The 23,140-nt window shown below is 34.7% G+C and overlaps 1 protein-coding gene across 11 annotated transcripts in view; it reads left to right on the top strand.

Annotated features, from left to right (window-relative positions):
- Positions 1-23,140, top strand: part of MCTP1 (multiple C2 and transmembrane domain containing 1) — a 505,859-nt gene that overhangs the window by 274,976 nt on the left and 207,743 nt on the right. For 5 of the 11 annotated variants that reach the window (XM_088023392.1, XM_088023390.1, XM_088023393.1 and 2 more), the window contains exons 6-8: positions 7,449-7,487; positions 16,495-16,554; positions 21,905-21,982. The exons of 1 other annotated variant lie outside the window; for it this stretch is intronic. In XM_088023392.1, coding sequence (XP_087879518.1) covers positions 7,449-7,487; positions 16,495-16,554; positions 21,905-21,982 — 177 coding nt within the window. The remainder of the gene's footprint in view (positions 1-7,448; positions 7,488-16,494; positions 16,555-21,904; positions 21,983-23,140) is intronic. 5 more of the 11 variants (XM_088023396.1, XM_088023394.1, XM_088023397.1 and 2 more) reach the window with 3 other exon arrangements.

The raw sequence follows: 23,140 nt of genomic DNA, 5'->3' as shown, positions 1-23,140 counted from the left end.
TTCTTTGTTCCTTTCATGAAGAACAGCACTTCATAAATGAAAATACCTAAGTGCCTGAGGTCTTATGTATCCCAAACCATCCCTACTGGCAATATGACTGGAAATTAGAAGGATATCGCGGCTGAGGTAGTGATTTGGGTGATTTGATGATGGAGGGTCTGCTGAATTTTTGCAGAAAAGGGATATTTACTAAGTGCTCTAACATCAAACTGAGGGCTTGAGGGATCAAGCTGGGACCAAGATGAAGCTGCTGAGTTAAGCTAACCTGCACACAAATGAGTGTCAGCACAGGCAAAGTGGTTCCCAACACTGTTTGTTCTTCAACAATTCCTGTAAAAATCTTTCCATCTCCATAGTTTCTCCAAGTTGTTATTTCAGCACAATGTCTTTCTAATTAGAAAAACGTCCTTTAAAAGTATTACAGTCCCTGACTGCTGATCGTCAGTGATTTATCAAACATGAATAGGAAGAAAATAGGTGGGTTACATGAAACAGGTTGCTCATCAAAAATCTGGTATTGTTCATCTTTTCTTCCTTTTCCCTTTTCCTCATTGTCTCCCTCCAGCCCCATTTGCCCTTAAGACAAAGAGTACTTCCTGAATTCTTCATGCCATTTTCTCAATTCAAATCCCTTTGACTACCCCAGCTTTTTGAAAGAAAATCCTTTGCTGCCAAGTATTTTTTCATTCACTGCTTTACTTCATTCCCTTCCCTTCAGAGTCCCAAATAGCACTGAATTCATCCCTCTGTGGCAACTGAAAAGGGATGTCTTCTCCCGTCCCACACCAGCATTGACTCTCACCTGGCTTCTCTCTTCTTCACCAGGGAAGTGAGTAGCTTAGTGAGGACTCAGTGCCTCCGAAAAGCACAACTGTTGCAGCCTATACTAGAGCCACCTCTGGCTGGTGACCTTCATGACCCCAGTCACACCTGAGGAGTAGAGAGAAGGGTGTCCAGTGCGGTTTCACTTGCTCCTCCTTGGAGGTGTGATCAATAGCTGGGAGCACGGGGTTGGTTGTGGAGAAGTGAACTGGCTCAGGAGGAGGGCAGGAAGTAGGAAAGATCCCCTACAGGAAATTCTCGTGGGATCCCCCATATCCTGGCTAGTCTGAGGTCCTAGATTTCAATCGGGGTTTCTAAGCCTATGCTTATAGGATGAAAATTTCTAACAAAGACAAATTTGCTTCTCTTTTGTTTGTTTTGTTCTAGATAGCAGTTTTATAGCTATTTTATTAAGGTCTCTCAAACTGTGAAGCAACGCTAATTATGAGATTTTTGAGCCTCTGAACAAGAACCATTTGTTGGCTGAACAAGCATCAAAAAACATTTATTGATCATCTGTAAGCATTGTGCCAGGTCCTATAATGTCCTCTTTATTCTCTTCTAAGCGTTCAGTGACCTATGTTTATTTCTCTAATTAAATGATATTTCTGATGAGGGGCTTTAAAGCTCTCCAGTGAGCACCATATGTTCCCTCACTGGTAACCTCTGCCCCATTCATACAAACTCCAACAGAGCTCACCTTCTCTCAAGTCTAGGCTTTCTTCACTGTCACTTGTCCTACCTGACATACTTCAGCTCACCTCCATCCTTTATCCTATCACTTCTGGTTATATATATATATATATATATATATATATATGTATATATATATATACATATATATATATATAATTATTGCTTCTGATTACCTTTCTTTTGATGACTGCCCTCAAAGCTAGTCCAGCTTTCTGTACCAGTAGCTGTTTAATGAGTTGCGGATGCATGTCTATAAGGATTTGAAGGAATACTTCAAAGGTCCAGGGAAAGATATTTTAAGGTTTTTTTTCTTTTCCTTACTTCAGTATTCAAGTTCCTGAGGTTATCACAAACAATATTAAGTACTTATTTAGTTTCCTTTTGAGTTAAAATTAGCACATTGATGATCATCTGCTTAAAATCGATCTGTATTGCTCTATGAAGGTATTTAACGACGACAATGCATTAGAAGCGTATCACTGTATTTTCTCCATTTTGTAACATGTCTACTATTAGCTCTGTATGTTTCCCTGGAATATATTTAAAGTTTTTTAGTTAAAAACAATCAGGGATCCAAGGTATCTTTAAATTTTTATATGTCTGACATATGTAACCTATTGCTGCCTTGAAAATGGTATGCCAAACTTTCACAAATAATCCAGGAACAAATCTTATTTAGAAAAATTCAAATGCAGCAGGCAAGAAATCAGTTATTAAGGGCTTCACAATTCCATTTAATATTTAGCATGATGAATAGGGAAGGAATAGAGGATGATTTTTGCATTGATCCTCACACACCAAAATTATAAGAGTTCTATTCTCTTTGATTATTAGCACAGAAATAATCTATTTTATGCTTTTGGGATTTAAGACTTTAGCCCAAGAACCATGTGTTTATTCTTGTGTTTGTATTTACAAAACTCTACTAAATATTTTATATGTATTAAAGTAGAGAATGGAAGACATGAGTTTCAAGAGCTAGTAACAAAGTTTAACAATCAAATAGGAAATAGAACGAACATTAATGTTAAGAAAATGCTATCAAAAGTAGGAATAAAACAACTGGAAATACAGAGTATTTAGCATCACAAAGTGGTAAAGTTTCTAAATCAGTTATCTTGTGAGTTGTGTTTTTTTTTTTTTTTATACACTCTTAATACTGACAGTACATTCCATGAATAATGCAGTTGGGATGATTTCTCCTTGTGTGGATTGCCAGTTCTAGAAATCAGTAAAACTGAAGAATGAATTGAAAATCCTATCAACCTACTGAATCTACTAAAGCCTCTAAAACATGCAATGTCTAATTACAGCAATTTCAGGAGTATAGTATGAGTAACAGCAAAAGTATTTCAAAATTGCTTATACTAAAGTCTCCATTGAGTTCATCATTGAGTCTTTAAAAAAAAACTCAGATGTGAACAGATATATAGAGATATATATCTTTTAAGTTTCCAGCATTGTGTGTATGAGAAACCACAGTCTTCATGGGGGGCAGGGGCATGCTGATGAGCTGCATGACACAGCTGTCATTTCTGTTTTGAATGCATGTCTTGTTTTTGAACCTACAAAATTGTAGAGTGCATACATGTGTGTCCTGTATATGGTATTTTGGTCTGATAGTGTGTTTGAGTTCTTTCTGGCTCTTTTTCTAGCAGAGTTCAATCCACAGCTTTCTTCATTGGAGAATTTGTGAAATAAAAGTGAGTTAATTTGTGTTACACACTCTTTTAGATAAACTAGACCTACAAATTGCTTGGCTAAAGCTAAAAAAATAGAAGATTGTAAGAAACATATGAATTGACCCCAGTTGGCCTTTAGCAAATTAAAAAAAAATACTTCTTTCATGTTGGTTTATTTTGCAAATTTTTCTGAATTATTTCACAGCTAACATTTTTTTAAATCTACCTATAAAATTTTAATGTTTTATAATATGTCTATACTATAATATCTAGCTATTCTGTGATTATTTTTACATCTTTAGTAGCCATGTAATTGCCTAAAAAAATACTACAATAAAAAATAAAGGTAAAAAATGGATTGAGAATGTGGAATCTCATGAAGACATAGTCAGTTCTACAGCTCTATCACAGGCCATATTTTTATACTACTTATTTCTTTCACTGGCTTCAAAGAAAGTTGAGCTGCTAATGAAGAAGTTTGATTATCCTGTAATAATATTAGGTAATGATGCTTTCAAAAACAAATTCATATGTTTCTCAGCTAAAATTAAGATCATAGAGCAAAACGTAAATCTTATTTTTCTATAATTTGCTTTATCTCCTATCTTTAACATTCCCCAATCTTTCTTCTCTAACATCTCACAGATAGCAAAGGTAACAGTAGTAATACTATGTTTGTTAAATTCACCTTTTTTTGAAACTTTTCTACTGTTTTCAGTTTTATTGAATCTAGCTTAACCCAACCATCTAAAAAGAAAAAGAAGCCTGTGAGTGGGATACTTAAACCCATGATTTAGCTAGTTGGCTTGGCTCAAGAAGCAGAAATCGTGCTATAAAATCTAGGGACCACTTTCTTTCACCGTACACTAAAATAAACTCAAAATGGATTTAAGACCTAACTGTGAGACCTGAAACTATAAAAATCCTTGAAGAGAACACAGGCAGTAATGTCTCTGACATCAACTGTAGCAACATTTTTCTAGATATGTCTCCTGAGGCAAAGGAAATAAGAGCAAAATTAAACTCCTGGGACCACATCAAAATAAAAAGTTTCTGCACAGAGAAGAAATAATCAGCAAAACTAAAAGGCAACCTATGGAATGGGAGAAGATATTTGAAAATGACATATCCTATAAAGGGCTAATATCCAAAATATATAAAGAACCCAACACCCAAAAACCAAATAATCCAATTAGAAAATGGACAGAAGACATGAACAGATATTTCTCCAAAGAACACATCCAGATGGCCAACAGACACATGAAAATATGGTCAACATCACTCATCATTGGGGAAATGCAAATCAGAACTACAATGAGATATCGCCTCACACCTGTCAGAATGGCTAAAATAAAAAACACAAGAAACAACAAGTGTTGACGAGTATGTGGAGAAAAAGGAAACTCTTGCACTGTTGGTGGGAATGCAAACTAGTGCAGCCACTGTGGAAAACAGTATGGAGGTTCCTCAAAAAGTTAAAAATAGAACTACCAGTAATCGCACTACTGGATATTTACCCAAAATTACAAAAACACTAATTCAGAGGGATACATGCACCCCTTGTTTATAGCAGCATTATTTACAATAGCCAAACTATGGAAGCAGTCCAAGTGTCTATTGATTGATGAATGGATAAAGAGGATGTGGTGTATATATACACAGTGGAATATTAGTCATATAAATGAATGAATTCTTGCCATTTGCAACAACAGAGTTAGAGCTAGAGAGTACAGTGCTAAACAGAAGTCAGTCAGAGAAAGACAAATACTATATGATCTCATTCATATGTGGAATTTAAGAAACAACGCAAATGAGCAAAGCAAAAAGAGAGACAAACCAAGAGCCAGACTCTTAACTATAGAGAACAAACTGATGGTTACCAGAGGGCAGCTGCGTGGTGGGGGATGGGCGAAATAGGGGATGGGGATTAAAGAATATACTTATCATGATGAAAAAAATAAAATAATAATTTTTAAAAATCTAGGGACATTTTGAGAGTCAGTGGATCCAATAATAGAATTCTAGAAACCAAATCAAGAAAATAATGAATTTGTCCCCATAACTGCCAGATCTTTCATATTTATACTCAGGGCAATTGTTGACTTTTTGTTTGTGTCAGTGTCTCAATTCTGAAAAATGATACCATGCAGCCTATTTGTAAAGCCAGTTTTGAGAGACGGGAAAAATACCAATCCTATAGTTAGCTTTACATCTTGAAGGGCTATTGTATGCAGTGGCTCTGAGTCAGGAGATGTGGTTTTGAGCAGCAGTAGTGAATGTGTGTTACACTGAATAGTGTTGCCCTGAGATTGAACTCTTCCTCATGCTCTTAGCCCCTTACAGAATGGAATTTTAGGAGATTCTTAGAAACTAGATGATGATAATAAATGGCCATGAGCTATGATATTTTACTTTCTGATTTATCTTAGTTGTTCTCACTTGATTTGACTAAAAGCATTATCTCTAGGAATTATCATTCTTTGTTCATTGAAACTCTGCTTTCTGAGAAAGTTAAACATTTATTGTCTGACTCCTGCTGGTAGAGTCGTTGTGAATATGGCATGCCGTGAAAGTATTTGGTTTCCAGTTGCCTTTCAGTGATAAGGGAGAAAGTGGTGGTGGTGATGCTGATGACAGTAACTCACTTAAGATCAACAACAAGTATTTATTACATGGCCACTACATGACCATCTCCACAACCCAATGGTGGGTTTTGTTGCTTCAAAATAAATTGCACATTAGTACTTAGAAAACATATAAAATATTTCTATAAATAGTGTTTGATAACAATGCTTTGCTGTTTCCTGGCTCCATTCAAAAAAAAAAAATTAGGAATTGTAACATTAGGAAATCTATCACTCTTCCATATTTTGGTCAATATTTAACACAGAGGATATACAGGGAAAATATAACTTATAAAACCACTATCTACAAAGAAGACAAATGAATCCTTATCTTTGACAATTTTATGATGTTCTCATTTCCTACCATAGAACTTCTGTGTAATTCCATTGTCTTGGTTTAGGCCAGAGGTTGTCTTCTATATGACTTAATCTTATATTAAAATCTTTCCTTTGTTATATTTTTGTAATTTATGAGTAGTTTCTGAAATGGTCCTGCTTTATAGTAAATTCTGCTGAAGGAGATATATTTCTTAAAGGCACCAGTATGCTTCCTTGATGTACAAATATGAGTAGCATTTCAATCTCTATATTCTTTTCTCCAAATATTCCCTAGTCTCCACTTCATTGGCCTTAAAGATAAGAGAGGGTAAAGAGGATTAATCAGGAAGTTAATACCTCAGTGTTCACTGAGAAAAATTTAAAACTGGAGAGTAAATAAAAGATCTTTGGATTTTTATGACTTACTTTATACAAGAGACCACTGATCTTGGGCACTCATTAAAGATCTCCATTAGCCTTAAATAAAACTCGTAGCCATAACTACTTCTTACTATGAAACACACAGACAGAAAAAACTGATTTAAGGGGCTCCTGGGTGGCTCAGTCCATTAAGCATCTGCCTTCGGCTTATGTCTTACGATCCCAGGTTCCTGGGATCGAGCCCCGCATCGGGCGCCCTGCTCAGCAGGAAGCCTGCTTCTCCCTCTCCCACTCCCCCTGCTTGTGTTCCCTCTCTTGCTGTCTCTCTCTCTCTGTCATATAACTAAATAAAATCTTAAAAAAAAAGAAAAGAAAAAGAAAAAACTGATTTAAAGGACATGTTATGGCTGAACATTTAGCAGGAAGATCGACTAATGTATCATTTTTCACAATTGAAAACATTTGTAGACCCCAATATAGTTAAAGATTAACTGGAAGCAGAGATAATTCTAAGATGCCACCAAAACGACAGACTTTTGAACATGTTTGAAGAGAAAAGTTACCTGCTAAAGTCATCATACATCCTTCACCTCCATCACCAAAGGGAACAATTGCCAATCATGAAACTCAATAAGAGTTTTTTTTTCCAACCAATAATTAAGATATCTCAAAATTTCCATTCTATTTAAAAATACGGTCTCATTTCTGTCTACAAAAGAATATAGCAAATGAACTCTCACCAGAAAGACTGCTTGAATGTTAAAGGTGCTTCTTCTAGCTGTGTGTATGTGATAAACAAGTTTTGTCTTGTATACTCGTTGCTGGAAACTGCTGTTTAAATGTTAAGCTTCCTCTAGAAAACCGCTGGCTGCCCTATTCTGTATTTGAGTCATAAGATAATGAAAATGCTTTATTTTGTTTACAGACAATGCTAATGAGGAAGAGCTGGAAAAGATCAAGTAAGGTAATGGCTTAGCATGTGATCTTTCAGCTTTTCTTGTTGAGAAGAACTATCAGCTGCATTTCCAAATCTCTCTCACACCTCTTCACCCAAACTGTACTACAGGATTTCATCACTCTTGTTTTTTTCCCATAAACTTCAAGCAAATCATGTGATGCTTCCTAAGTAACTAGAAATCACACTGATCACTCACATCCACATCATCCTCTTGCTAATGCCTGGTCCCCTTCTCAGCATCATTCTCAGCATCTGGTTTCTGTTGTGTGTGCCACAGGGTCTAGAAAATGTCTTTGCTCCAGATCAGGTATAAAATGGCTGGGTTAGGGTAGAGACCAATCCAGAGAGAAGGAAGATTCATGTAACTCTCTGTCTTTGTCCACTGAAAATTTGAGTCTGAGGTTCTGTAAACTCAAAATCCCTTTAGTACTACGTCTTTGGAATCTGTAGCAAGAAGAGTTTTCCATCATGGCCTCTTCTCACTTCCAGAAATAAATAAATGGCTCTTGGGAGTGAGAGGAGTTTATGGTTCCTGTAACCTACAAAGACCTGGCTCTTATAACTTGTAAAATATATAAGATCTAAACTAAGCTTCTTATTTGTTCAGTGGTGGTTCCACTCTTGGACACAAATAAATTACCAAGATGAAACTGACATTTATATACAGAGTCCTTAAAATAATGGGATTTTATTTGTAAAGATCTTCTTTGTTCAAATTTCTATTTAAAAAGTCAGTATTCATTTTTAATAGTAATTTTTTTAGACCCTGGAACATGACAATCTTTTTTTTTCCATTCTTATTGAATCATGCTATTACTTAAATTTTTCTTTAATTTTGTCATTTTTATTAATGTGAATTTAGAAAATACATCAAAATGTTTTTGTATGTATGATAATGTCTGAATTTGCTTTAACAAGTATTTCTTACTGTACAGTTTCTTCTCAATTCTTATAGTATTAAATACTGCAAGATAATTTGGCTCACAAAAAGGTCAGGGCCACATTAAAAATCACCTTTATATTTTAATAAAGTGAAAAGCATTTATTAAAGGAAGTTGCTGAGTATTTCTGACTTAGTATTCACTGTGTTTTTTTATTGACCAAAATAAAGTTTCAAAAAGTCTTAAAGAAATGTTTGCACTGTTCATGTTTGTATTACACGTTTTTCTTTGTAATTGTACTTCAAAATTAGTATTATATGAAAAGTATGTATTCTTTAAAAGTCACATAATTTGGCTTTCCTCATCCTGTGTCTATATTATGACATACCTGTGTAAAAATGATGTAATACATTAATATATATCAATATTTTCTCTTCCAGATGTAGTTAAGACATAATGCTAGAGCAGGATATTATATAATATTTAGTATTAATTACTAAGAATGATCTATTTTATTGTAGTATGAAAGAAAGAATAAATATTAAATTTAATTGTAATGATAAATTCAGTAAACATAAATCCACATCTTTTCCTTTGGTCTACAAAAAAATTAAAATGAATAATAAACATCTGTTCAACATGATTTTTACATCTAAAATTCTTAAAGTTTTAATTTATTACTAATAAGCCATTTGTACATTCAGACTATTTTCTGGCTCACCACTGAAGATACAGAATTCCCTGTGTCTAGCTCTGCACTTATTGGGGTACTTGGCAGATTATTTTTGGCTTGTATGGTAATATGTCTTTGGGGTTTTTAACCTAAGGGATTTTCAGTTGTATAAAATTTAATAGGGATATTGAATGCTGAGTAAAGGAAAATCAGTTCACTCATTTAGTTTTTTTCTATGAGAACATACTGAAACCTGGTAATTCATTCAAATCATCACTGTCCCCTAAACTATTTGATGTATTCATCCATATTAGTGTGATGAGAACAGAGTGTCAAATTCAAAATCTGGGGAAAGTTTGTAACTTCATTGACCACATAGTCCGCCATCCTTCACACACACTGAAACTGCTTCCCCAGTTCCATCCTCCAGGGATAAAAGGAAGAAGTGTGATGTTCAAGCAGATTGTGCTTCTGGAGAAACTAAGGGATGAGTGACTATACTGGGTAACATTATGTATTACTATGTTACTATTTTGTGGAAATGTATCCCTCTTCTAATTATTTCAACCTTCCCCTTAAAGGTCCTTGTGTCTACATCTTTTTCCTCTCTATTTTTGGAAAAAGGATGTAATTTATTTGCATTACATTTAAATATAGGTATTTTATATTTGATACAACTGTCCTCAAAGTCAAAGGTGAATTTTTCACATAAACAGGTCATTTTCATCTTTGGAATCTTGATGTATGACAATGAGGTCTCCTGCTTTTCTGTAGCCGGGGCTTTGATACGAAGCCTATCTGTGAGTACCAATGGTGATTATAAAGCCTGAGAATTATGAACTTTGTGGCCAAGACTTAAATAGTCAGATAATGTTGCTAGATATTCTCTTGAGTACAGAGTTTTTCTTCCTCTTCTTGTTTGCTTCTATTTTCAGATGTGACATAACCATAGAGAGGAAAACTAAGTTGACATAATTACTTTTTAAATATGCACATCTCCCTGAGATACAAGTGAATCAGCTCATGGGGTTTCCCATTATTTAAATATATGTTCATCATTTTCGTCATCTTGCCAATAATCGCCTCTTTCCATGGAAATTATATTATTTGTGGCACTCTTGTAATGCAGGATTGTATATACTATTGAAAACAAGAGCTGAATAGCCAACTTGAGGGCAGGGAATTGTAACTGCTGTTCAGGACTGACTTACATGTTATTTAGAGTAATTGTATTACCATCCAATGACAAGTAGGAAAAGAAATACACCTGCATTTACCTCTGAGAAGCAAGACTGTATAAAATACATGCTATATTTGAATGGTATGTTAACCAGTAAATAATTATGAATTCCATCGTATCTCCTCTTCTGGCTATGATAACATCCTTTAAAACTCTCCTTCCGATTTTCCACAAGCTTGCTTTCCATGCTGCACATTTGTAATCCTGCCCCACACTCAGCTGTTAAAGAAAAATGTTATTTTAATAATAAAGGGATCAATGTCTCCCTAAACTTGGGCAACTGAATAATTATCCTGGTCAAAGAGTTATACTTACATGACAAAATGTATTTTGGCAGAGAAATGGTAATGCTTTGAATTATTGCAATATTTTATTCTTTAGAAGAAGCTTATCATTGATAATTTATTCTAAGGTTAAATTATTCAACAAGAAAGTTTCATGAGCTCAGAAGAGAAGATGTATATGTGTTTTGTGAATAAATTGTGTGGGGTCAGTCAAAAAATAGAAAAAAATAATGAAATAATTGCCTCTATCAGACAGACAGAAGCAGAAATGATTTTACACTAAATCGTGTGTGTGTATGTGTTTTAATGGAGAATAACTAGTTTATCGATGAGTGTGATAATAAGCTTATGTGCTTTCAATAAAACTCTTTAATTACATGAGACATAACCATTGTGATAATATAAAGATATACACACTGCAATTCATATTCTCAACAATAACAGTTTAGAAATGTTTTAAGAAGAGTTCATCCTTTGAATAATATAATATGGACTATGTGATGATGTCTCATTAGCATATCTTCTGTTACTTGATGGCTTATTTTTTTAGTAATATATCTTTTTATAAAGATTTTATTATAATCACTTAGCATAATTTTAATGAACTATAAAACACTTTATTCACTGGTAAATGAAGCAATTTTTAATAAGACTTTTGGCAAGGATATTGTTAATTTAAACTAGAGAACACTTTCAACTCTAAGTCTGCAGGGCGTAGTTAAACCTGACACCTTGGATGACACATTAAAAATGCATCAGTGAAAACCTCTAAGTGCTTTAATTTAAGAAACACTAGAGAAACAGATTAACGCATTTTTAAGTATCTCACACAGTCTGACATAGTGAAAAAAAAAGTCATTATTTAACAATTATCAGGTTCTTTCTCCAAACACCTCATATCCTGATAATAAATAGATGATTTTTTAAAACCTGCAAAACATGCAAACTTTCTTGGTCTCTTAACTGTGAGTCATCCAAATGGCTTTTCAAATTATTATGCATATATCTTTGAAAAAAATTAGATGGTTTACATATTTTCAAAGGAAATATGTAATTCTTTTAGAAATCCCTACCACTGTTTATACTCCCAAATCTGTATTATATGGGAATGCTATCAAATTAACCTCATAATTAAGGCTTCTGAGATTCCAAAATGCAGCAAAGGGCAAATAGCATGAGCATTTCTATTATAAAAGACTATTTTTACCTCAATCAACTAAACTCCTAAAATTTGTAGTAAGTTCATTTAAAATAGAGATAACATAATGCCAGTAAATATTTGATTATCCCACAAAATACATGGAGCCACAATTAAGTTTTATGTTGAGATGATTTTTTTCTTGCTGCTTTGACAGTATTTTCCCATAGGTATAAAATATCATACATTCTTATATATTATAATTCATTACTACCAGGATTTGCTGTAACAGTGGCTTTACATGTATGTGACCGTTCTTGTTGAATTTTTAAAATGTTGTGGGTCCTTGAGGGAGCCAATCTGGTTGAGTTGGCCCAAAGTGAAAGGACAACATGTAATTTCAAGCAGAGCGTGAATGCCGTGACACCTGCATGCTAGCCCCAAAATGTTTAATTGTGGGCCATTGATTGGCCTTCACATTGTTAATATGTGTTACCCAGTGAGCTGACAATTTCCCAAGATTCTTTCTGGACTGATCAAAGGGCAGGAACCAATACAACTTGGCTCCAGGACAACGGAGCTAAGGGTTGGTTTACAAGATTCTATTGCCTCCTAATTTGAAAGATATATATTTGTATATATATAATATACATCAGATATATCTAACATATATATGTATACGTGTGTGTGTATATATATATACTTAATTGACTGTGACTGAGAGGAGGTTTATTGGTTTTAAAGTCCCCTAAATATCTACCGTGAAAATAAGTCATTGTTTTGTGAAGATTCTGCTTTCAAAGCCCTGGTTGACGGCAGTATACATGCACACATGCATGTGTTTATACACACACACTAACACACAAATAACAGATTTAAGTTAAAATTTCTAGGAAAATGAAAGACAAAGCAAGGTCAGACTTCAGTTACAGGGCATGTCCTCTGGGGAGCTGAGACTGTCTGTCTCTCGTCAGAAATATTTAGATGGACAGTTGGAGTTGTGCATTTGTGTTTAATGAGTGTAAATGATATGAACACCAATCTGAGTAACCACGAAAACAGGAAAATAGCATTTCAGCACCATTTCTACTTACTTCATGCCCCTATTTTCAGTTACATAACGATCAATAGGCATATCCAACTTGGAGCATCTAAGAGCCATAGCTTTGATAAACAGTGATTGCAGTCAGACCAGGAAAGCCTACAAAAATTATTTACTTATGGATTTATTTATTTTTAACCTCGTAAATGCCCAGAGTTATTGATAAAAGGAAATTGTGCACCTATTAAAATACGCTGTGTAGTGTGAGTGCTACCTGACTTGACCTTCACATTTGAATCTCAGGCTTCAAATCTGTGGTGAGTGTTTTGAGTATTGAGGAATTGCTGAATTATAATAAACATGCAAAATGTTTAAAGGCCTGTACACATTAAGGCTAATAAAAAATATCACTACTAATTGAAGTTTAGTGGCTAATCCTTATTCATCTGATGACAAAGTCCTTAAAGGTTTTTATGATTTATTTAAATAGGAGGCTAAAAAACAGCAACGTATTCATTTTGTTAGGAAAGAAAATAACTGTCCTTTAGTTTTATTTCTCTGGGAAAAAAGTATATCTTTTAGATTTTTTAATTTAAAATCTTGTTACTTTTTAGATTCATAGTAGGATTTTTGATCTTTGAGGATAAATGTTCTTAGTGTATATTGGTGTTTTAGAGGCAAAAAGTAGATTTAAATAAGATTTTATCAATGGATCTTGCTACTTTCATAAATTCAAAAGCCTCAGCAGAAATAGTCAGCAATTCGGGTGCCTGGGTGGCTCAGATGGTTAAGCGTCTGCCTTCAGCTCAGGTCATGATCCCAGGGTCCTGGGATCAGGTCCTGCATAGGGCTCCCTGCTCCTTGGGAGCCTGCTTCTCCCTCTGCCTCTCTCTCTCTCTCTCTGTCTCTCTCTGTCTCTCATGAATAAATAAATAAAATCTTTAAAAAAAAAGAAATAGCAATTCATTATTCAGGATAACTTCAGTAATTTTTCTCTATTAATTTGATGCCTCTGTTTTTGTGTTTTGCTTCCTTTTGCTCTTCCTTTATAATTTTAGCACTTTTAAAATGATACTTTCCTTCCCTTATCAACCTCTTGTCTTGATGGATACTGAAGTATAACTAAATATCTACAATCATGATTGAAGACCAGTCTTCTCTGAAATTCACAAACAGTTCATTTGGTTTTTCTTGCCCTCCTGATAAAATCGCTTTTTTTTTTTAGAACTCTTTATCATAATGCCAGGTGTCTTATTATTGTTGTTATTATTAGAAACTCTCATGAAAGAAAAGCCTTGCCTCATCTGCTGTGGATTTTATATTCATTAAGGCAATAAATGGCATAAGAGTCCACAGGAAAATTAAGTTGTTCCATTTGAAATAAAGGCCTAAATTTACATGAGAATGTAGGTTGTAAAATGAAATATAAATTTTAGTTGATGAATAATGACAGAAGTAATTAAACATGGCATGAAAAGCACAGCCTAGGGACCTTGGTGGATCCAAATGTGGCTAATATTTTTGTTTCTCAAATTTTAACAGAGAAACCTATGTTCTAAATCTTGATCATTAAAACTCCCCACACATACAAAAAATTCATCAATCTCATCTGCTCTTTGCATACTAGTCACATAATTAGATCATTAACGTCTGTATTCATCTGAGGAAGCAATGGGAATTATGGAGTTGGTACATTTTCAATATTAGTCACTTTACACCACCTAAACTTTAAATGAATTAACAAGACTTCTAAATGTTTAATGGCCATATTATTTGTTATAACTGCCTTGAGTCTAAAGCCAATACTTTCACATCCATTTAAGTTGCCTTAATACATTTCACATTAAGATAAAACTCACTCTTGGGGTGCCTGGGTGGCTCAGTCGTTTAGTGTCTGCCTTCGGCTCAGGTCATGATCCCAGGGTCCTGGGATCGAGCCCTGCATCGGGTTCCCTGCTCGGCGGGAGGCCTGCTTCTCCCTCTCCCACTCCCCCTGCTTGTGTTCCCTCTCTCGCTGTGTCTCTCTCTGTCAAATAAATAAATAAAATCTTTAAAAAAAAAGATAAAACTCACTCTTAGTTGCATAACTTGTGTTATTGGCTCTGGGGAAATTATTTGTGTAAGGAGACTCCAAGACTTCAGTGTCTTTAATATACTTTAAAATTTTTTCCACATGTTGTTAAACATGCTGCTTAATTACAAAAGAGTTGGAAATCAAAGTAAGGAGAGAATGGGCAATACAAAAAGAAAAACACGCATCTTTTGTAAAAGCTAGAATGAGATTTTTTTACATTAAACAATGTACAGCATCAAAAAAGACTGCAACCATTCCATATAAGGTTCATGTCCCAATGTCCAAATGTAAATATGTTTCTTGAGAGACTTGGTTTGTTTTTTTTTTTTTTTTTTGAGATACTGATATGACAGTGTCCTAAGTGTGACAGATGAGAATCATAGCTGTAAATGTAAATGAATTATAGCTTTGTAGTGCCAATAAAACGATGTCTTAAGCTCTGGACTTTTCCCCAGTCATCTCTGGCATTAGCCATGCTACCTGACAAAACCCTATGCAGGGAACTTGGGAAAGTGATCTTAATCTTGTTGAGAAATAGGTTTCATGTTAAAAAAAAAAACAAAACAAAACAGGTAGATTGTATAGACGATCTCTGATGTAATTCTAGTTCTAAATTTAAATTATTCAACTTGCTGCACACCCTAAACATTTTAGTTCACTATTATTTTCTGATATGATTTTTGGTATCATGTTTGGAAGGAATATCTATACCTAACCAAATGAAACTCCAAGTGACTAACAATCAACAAATTATTTATTGAGCACCTACTATGCAATAGGCATCATGTGAGGTGCTGGACTACTATCTTAACTGCTAACGCAAAATCATGGAGTAATCAAATAAGTTACAAAACTTCATCTTCTCCATCACAGTGTCTATGGTCAATACTGCCCTGTATGTGTCCCCGGTTTCCCATAATTTTACCATAACTGACACCCAGAGACAGGATGCAAAACTTTCAAGTGTAAAGGATGCATGTAATGCAAATGTTCTCTTTAAAAGTGAGCAACTATGGTTTTGATTTCCTAAAGTTGAATTGGTTTCACTTTATGAAAGTCTGAGGATTAGTAATAAAATATCCAACATGAATCTGTGACTTTGTTTTCAACCCAGTTGCCACCCTGCTCAGTGTTCATTTCTTGTCAAAATTATTTTTGTGGAGCTCAAGTGAACTTACATTATCTATATTCTATATTATATCATAAAACTAGGAAGTTTTTAATAAGGCATTAAACCAAATTTGACTAGGTGTGTGTTTATAATTAAGATTTCTATTGTCATTCTTTAAAAAAGCTCTGAAGGTCTATGGTGTTAATTTGTTTTGTTAAAAGGAAGATATTATCTGACTCCCTTCAGAATCTTATAGTTTGTTTGAACAGTCGTACTTTCTAAAATAAAGTGTTAGACTCTGAGATGTAATAATCAATAATTTAAGAATAAAGAGGTAAGTAGATTCTTAAAAATGACAGAAAGAATCCTTTTTAAACTTACTACCATTGATACCAGATAGGAATAAGACAAAAAACTTTAATTTACTCAAGGGAAGAAAACTAACAGTTTATAAACATCGGAAGGGTCATTAGGATGTATAGTTTTGGCTTGTTCATTTTGATTTTGTTGGGCTAATTAAGTATTCTCAAAAACACCTCAAAATGTAGCTAAATATTTGTTTGTTTTTAGGATCTCTCAGAAAATGAAGTGGTTGGATCTTATTTCTCTGTGAAGTCTTTCTTTTGGAGGGTAATGTCTAAATCCTTTATATTAATATTCTTGACTTTGGTTTTGAATAGTAATTTTGAAAGTTAAATATGGAATAGGAAATTCACTTTTTGAAATAGGCTCTCAGAAAAATGTATTCAATTGGCCTTTTTTATTAACTTTTATTCCAAGCCATTTGGGTGAGTCTTTCATTTCTTCATTTATATAAACTAAGAACTTCATATACCGAATATATTGTTTTGAAGTCAGTTCCTTGTGGGACCAAGTTTATCCCAAATTCTTGCCAGCTAGAGGCCCACAGCCCTTCCAGGAAGATGATGGTGCTGTCTAGAGGGTCCATTCAGTTTCTTTTTTCCCCTTCTTGTAAAATCTGCTCCATCTGTTTGAGAAAAATTTACTCACATTACAGTGATCTTATACTATATACATACTAGATAATCAGTGTTCTTTCTTTGGGAAAAAAAAAACTTATGAATTAGAAAACAGCAACTCTGCTTTTGATTTAAATAAAGAAAAAAGTGAAAATTCTACAGAGAATTTGTTTTAAATGCCATTGCAATTTAATGTTATTTACTCTTTCATGACTTACACATAGCGAGCTCTGTCATCCTTTTTGCTCTGCTCTAATTCTGCATTATGCACAGCACGATTTATTACAAATGCACTTACTAGTTTGCTGAGAGTTTCCTTCTTTCTTTGAAAATTCACATTTGGTACATGATTACCTAGCAATAGATACTGCAGAGAAAATGCTATACTCATCAGGCCTTGCCATTTTCTTTCCTTGGCTCTAAAACTGCTCATGACTGAAAACTACCTTTCCTCTTTAGAACGTTAAGATTTGTTTTAGTGTCTTTTAAGCAGACCGCCCGGCACTAGATTAAGTCATGTACTGAGCCAGTATAAACCACCTCTTTTCATCATGGCTATGTTCCCTCCATGCACACTTTTTTTTTTTTTTTTGGCAGCCTTTCATTGACGAGAGCTTATTTTAATTATTATAGAATCTTCATTTCCTTTCAGTCTACTGATGGCTGCCTTCACTGATGTTATTCTGTGTCTTTGCTAAAATAACAATAATTTCTTTGATATGTTCATGCATTATCCATGAAAACACAGAGCGACTGCTCTTGAACTGTCACATTATCTTAAGTGGAGTTTGACTTTTGGCAAAAATTTAGTCTCTCTTTTCTTGAGACCCACAAGTATGGTAAATTCATACAGTATACTTCTTTGCCAAGAGAGCAGAATTCAGGAGTATTCTGTGTTGAATCTGTTCTATATGCAGCCAACGTGCAAACTGATCATATGAATGAAGCCTTGCTACCAGGATCAATTGCATAAGTAATAAATTTTAAGGGTTTCCCTTCCAATGATTCTTTCAACACCTTTCCACTTTGCTACTTCCAAATTAGTATTCCATGTACCAGGACTTTCCATTTGGTTGTGTTCATCTTTAAATATTCTTTTTTTTAATCCTTAAATATTCTTTACTAACCTTTCTCAATCTCTTGCACTAATTTTAAAATAAGAAATACACAAATTTAAAATATAACTTTTTTGTATTTGAGGTACAGCGGTCTAAGCATTTGTTGAGTCTTCTGAGCATTTGTTGAGTAACTAACAAAGTGAGTCATAAAGGCAGAACCTTTAGGGCTCATTTATTTTATCACCGAGGAAACTAAGGCCCAGAGAAGTGATGCCATTGACCTTATGTACCTAAAAATGGGATGACAGATCAGGAACAATATTTTTCTTTCTATGAATATCATAAATATAATTGTTTAAAGCAACTGAGTTCCTTTTCAGGTCAATGATGAATATAGATGTGATGTAGAAATAGAGTCCTTCCCTTAGTTTGTCTTCACTGACCCCCTTTCAGATTCTTCTTGCATTATGTAACACTTCTCCCCCACAGCTCCTTAACCCACTGATAGATGGATGTGTTTAAGGGCTGTGGTGTTGCTATGTTTGAGGTCCCATCTTACAGAATCTGAAAATCCACGATCCAGTCTACTTTGGATGAGTATGATACTTCATATTCACATTCAAAGGTCCTCTCATAGCTGACCTCATTGCTCTTTGCCCAGGTAATATTTATACTGTGATTAAACTTTTAGAGAAGATGTGGATGAAGGAAGGTTTTTGTAGACATTTTTAGATATGCAGAAAACCTAAATAGTTCAGATAAAATCTTACATGAGGAGCATATGTGTGCTTTGTGGTTTTTATCAGCTTATTTATAAGGATCAATACATGTGTCCTGGAGACAGCAACTGAATTACACCATGTGAAACTGAATCCTGGTGAGAACTTGCTTAATAAATGTCAAGGCTACTTGGTAGATCTTACTTTTCTTGAGAGCAAAATAATAGAAAAAATGAAGTGATACAGAGATATTCTAATTTTCCAAAGATATGACATTTATAATTCATCAAAACATGATAGCTTAGGACACAAAACATTAAGCAGGGGGTATGGCAATTAACCATGTTTCTCATGAAGCCAACAAACATTATGTGAAGCCATTTGAATTACTCTAAGTCAGAATTTCATTGAAGATTTTTAACTTCCCATTAAGAATAACAAAACTCCATTGACCAGACATTTAGATTTTCAAGACTGAGAGTTAATTGAACAAACCATGTTATGAGAACACTATAGTGAATTAAAGAGAAAAGATTGTTTAAATGGAGAAGGCTAGGCTATACCAAGATACCACATATAGAAATGGAGAGATGGATCATAATATGAAATGGACCCAAGAGAGTGCACAGAATACAGAATGGTTAGCAATTATGTCAAAGCACCATCTTAGGGTAGGGTCAAATCAAAGTGTGGTTGAAGGAAGATGCTACAGAGCAAGGAGAAGTATTGGTTCTATCAAACAAGAATGTTATCCTGTGCTGAAGTGCTTATGTTCTGAACAACTCAACCATGTATGACATACACCCAAGAAAAGTGGAGGTATTATTTATACCTTTAGGTAGGAAAGTAAGACCCTCAGAAAACAATGTATTTGTAACATTTAATTAAAAGTCTCAAAAGAAAAAATGTAAGTCAAACTCAGGACTCGTTATTTCTTTACATCATTGGTGGAAACCAATACATTACTTGAGCAAACCAATAAGATTACAACATATATGATGATTTTCTATCAGTATATAACTTGATCAAACATCATAAAAGCGTAAGAACTTTTGTTTGGCCACAGTTAAGTTTAGAGATGGTAGTTAAAGCATCCGAAGTAAACATAAATAGCTTCTTGACACCTTAAGTTGTTTCAAGAAGCAACAGAAATAAGAAAGGAAGTTTAAGGATAAAAACCAGGAGAGTTTCTCTAAAGATTATAGTGCTGCGAATCATCTTCTAAGAAAAAAGGGATCGAAGCCTTATTATTACATGAGGCACTTTAAAGTAGGCTGGACAAAGCCCTGGGAAGGTTTTCTGTAAAGGCAATACTGCTTTGAGAGGCTGGATGGACCGTAGAACAAATCTACTTGTTGGACTTCATCACCAAGGAGCAATTCACTAGAATAAACCCGGCAGGCAAAGGAAAAGATAGACCATGCCTGTGCCTGGGATTGAGCTAATAATTGCTCCATGCTCCAGGCTTTGCAGCACAAAACAGCCATTCTAGGCTATCATTATCCCTTCTTTGTAGTGTCTCGTGGATCATTTGATTAAATAAAAGCATGTGCACCTCTGTGCTGAAAAGAGAGGTGAGCTGACTCCACACACAGCTATTGTAAAGACACACTGATGTCTTTCACTCCAGTTTCACAGGGTCTGGGTCTCATTTGGAGGGATTAGGTTGTATACAGGTAATAAAATCCAAGATAACAAAAGCCAAGGATTATTTGCACCTATCAGGGAGAAGATTAATATGACTGAGTGTTTTTTAGCCACATGGTAAATCTAGATAGATTGGTTTGGTTTTGATCTGTTTTTTAATCAAGATCTAGAATAATAGGATACCTCCTTCTATTAGTGATCCGGTTTTTCAAGGAATTGAATTAATAAGCTTTAATAACCAGAATTGAAATATAGACGTGTTCTCAATTTACTTATGAAATTCTATAACTTCACCACCTTATTAATAGATGCTAGACGATAATTCATGATGGAGCACACTTAACTCTCCTATGCTTTACTGAACAATATATGCTAGAGTTATTACCACCTGCCTACTTTTGCTTCCTCTAAGCCCCTGATTAGACTTCCTCAATAACTGATACCCGTGGATATATTTTGTCTAAACAGGAGTCAAAGTATTTCAACAAATCCTGTACACGTTATTTCCCTTTTTGTTTTTGTATTATGAACTTCTTAGGCTTTGTTCTAAACATGAGATATACTGGGTAAAATGATCAATTAGGTATCAGCAACCACAGATTCAAATCTCAGCCTTGCTAGTCACTAACCATTTGGCTTTGAGTAGGGTATTTATCATCCCTGTGCCTCAGTTTCTTTACCTTAAAAATGCCTGTTATGAAAAACACTGGAGTATGAAAACCCTAGCACTTAAAAGTGGCTCGATACATGCTTATTTCTTAGTGTATCATCTAACCTGTCTTTCAAATTGGCTGAATCTAACCCTCCCTGTTGATGTTCTCATCTCATGATAATTTTATTGTTTGGAAACTGTCTAGATGCTCTAGTCATTTGATACAAACTCTTGGCTTATCATGATAATTTCCTTCCAGTATTTCTTGTTCAGCTGCATCTTTCTGAATCCATCTCTTGCTGCTCTTGGTCTTAGCAACAAAGGAACTTTTTTGTTGCTTTCTTAGGCACAAGGGCAACAAAGAGAAAATGGGACAGATCACATGGGGCAAAATTTCTCTGTTCTTTAGAGATATCTCTTTAATCATTACAAAAGATTTGCATGTGGGATGCAGTTAAGGTGATCATAGTTGTTGCCTATCCATGTAATATGTATTCTTCTGGGGCCTTACCACTTTTTTGACATTGGAAACAGTATCCTAAATATTCTGAAGCAGAGTCTTGGGGAAATGATTCTTTGCATGATTTCTCTTCCTACATTTCTTTTCGCTACCATGCTTATGAATGAAAACCTGAAACACTCCAGCAGGGGTCCATCACTGTTTAATCTCTGTCCTTCTTTTTTCTTTTTGACCACTGTGGTATTATGCCACTAAAGAAAATGGTGGCCGGAAATGATATTATTGCACTGGCACTTATCTTCATTGTGCTAGAAGACATTTTCTGACAGTGACTTGGGGAGCCGATACTTTTTTTTTTCAAATAATGTGTTTCTGAAAAATAATGCTAAACACTGATTGAAATGAGGTGTCGATAGTGCCCCCAAAGCTTTCCTGTACAGTTCTGATCGTTCATCTCCATCCAGACGTGCGGCAGGCCTGCTCTTCCTGTCCTGGGCTTCTGCAGAGCAGAGCTTCAGAGTAATTATGACCAAAATGCACAAGTAAGTTCGATCGTTCAGTTTGTTTATTCCTTCTGAGCTTGCATGGGCTGTGAATTCTCATGCCTAATTTACTGTTCTGAAAACATATTCCCTATTCTAACTTTTTTTATGCATTTGAATAGGAATTGAATCTTAAATTCCTTTTCAAGTAATAATATGCATAAACTAATATATCCTTAAGTTGCCAACTCACCCATTCTAAAATCTTACTAACGATACAGGTCATTGTCTAATTGCCTCAGAATTTCAAATTGGTATTGATATCTAGTGTTTTGATAGTCTTGATTAAGTCTGAACTTGGATGAATGTTCCTTACGAGAATGATGTCAAACTTCAGTGTGCGTGAGGATCACGTGGGGCACATGCTGGAAATATGTGAGTAGCTCTGCTACACGAGAACCGAATCACATCCAGGACGGTCAGGCCCATTGATCTCAACAAACTGCCTGCTAAAATTTGGGAATTACTCCTTTAAAATTTCAAAGGTTATTTCTTCCTTTTGCAGTGTCAGTTCTTCCCTTCGAAGCCGGGTTGTTTTTCCTTTTTCTTCTTCCTTCCTATTTCTTTCCGCAAACAGAATTCTGTTTCAAGGACATAATTGAAAACATCTCAGATAACTAAATCCCAGCTCTAATATGTTAATTTTATTGAGGGATATCTTGGATCTAACACTCCTTCCGTTTAGGTGCTCAATAAGCAATTTTTGATTGACTATCAATACTTCAATTAATATGTTATTTAAGTACATCCTATGAGAAAAAAAAAAAACTGCTAAAGGAAAGAAATAAATGAACGTAACACAACTTTGCAGTAGGCTCCTGCTTCTCTCTTTTAAATTCTCCAAATATCCAGATCAACCTGCTATCCTAATCAGTAAATTTAGAATCAGGACTGAAAGACTTTAATTAGCATATATGGTATCCATGCAAGAGAATGGATAATGTTCACAGTTATAGTAATTAATAATAGTGATTAGAATATAGGAGAAGGCCAGTGCCTATGACCCTTAGAACTTTTAAAGCAGGGGTTCACACCCTTGAGCATGCATCAGAATGACCTTGAGTGAGGGCTGAGTAAACCAGAGCTTCTGATTCTGTTGGTCTGGAGCGTGGCTAAAAAATTTGTATTTCTAGCCAGCTCCCCGGTGACACTGATGCC

The sequence above is a fragment of the Eumetopias jubatus genome, unplaced genomic scaffold, assembly GCF_037043125.1.
Source record: "Eumetopias jubatus isolate StellerSeaLion01/CBP00866 unplaced genomic scaffold, mEumJub1_p1.0 scaffold_5, whole genome shotgun sequence".
Taxonomy (NCBI): domain Eukaryota; kingdom Metazoa; phylum Chordata; class Mammalia; order Carnivora; family Otariidae; genus Eumetopias; species Eumetopias jubatus.
Note: the sequence above shows the minus strand (reverse complement) of the source record. Positions and strands in the feature narration are given on the sequence as shown.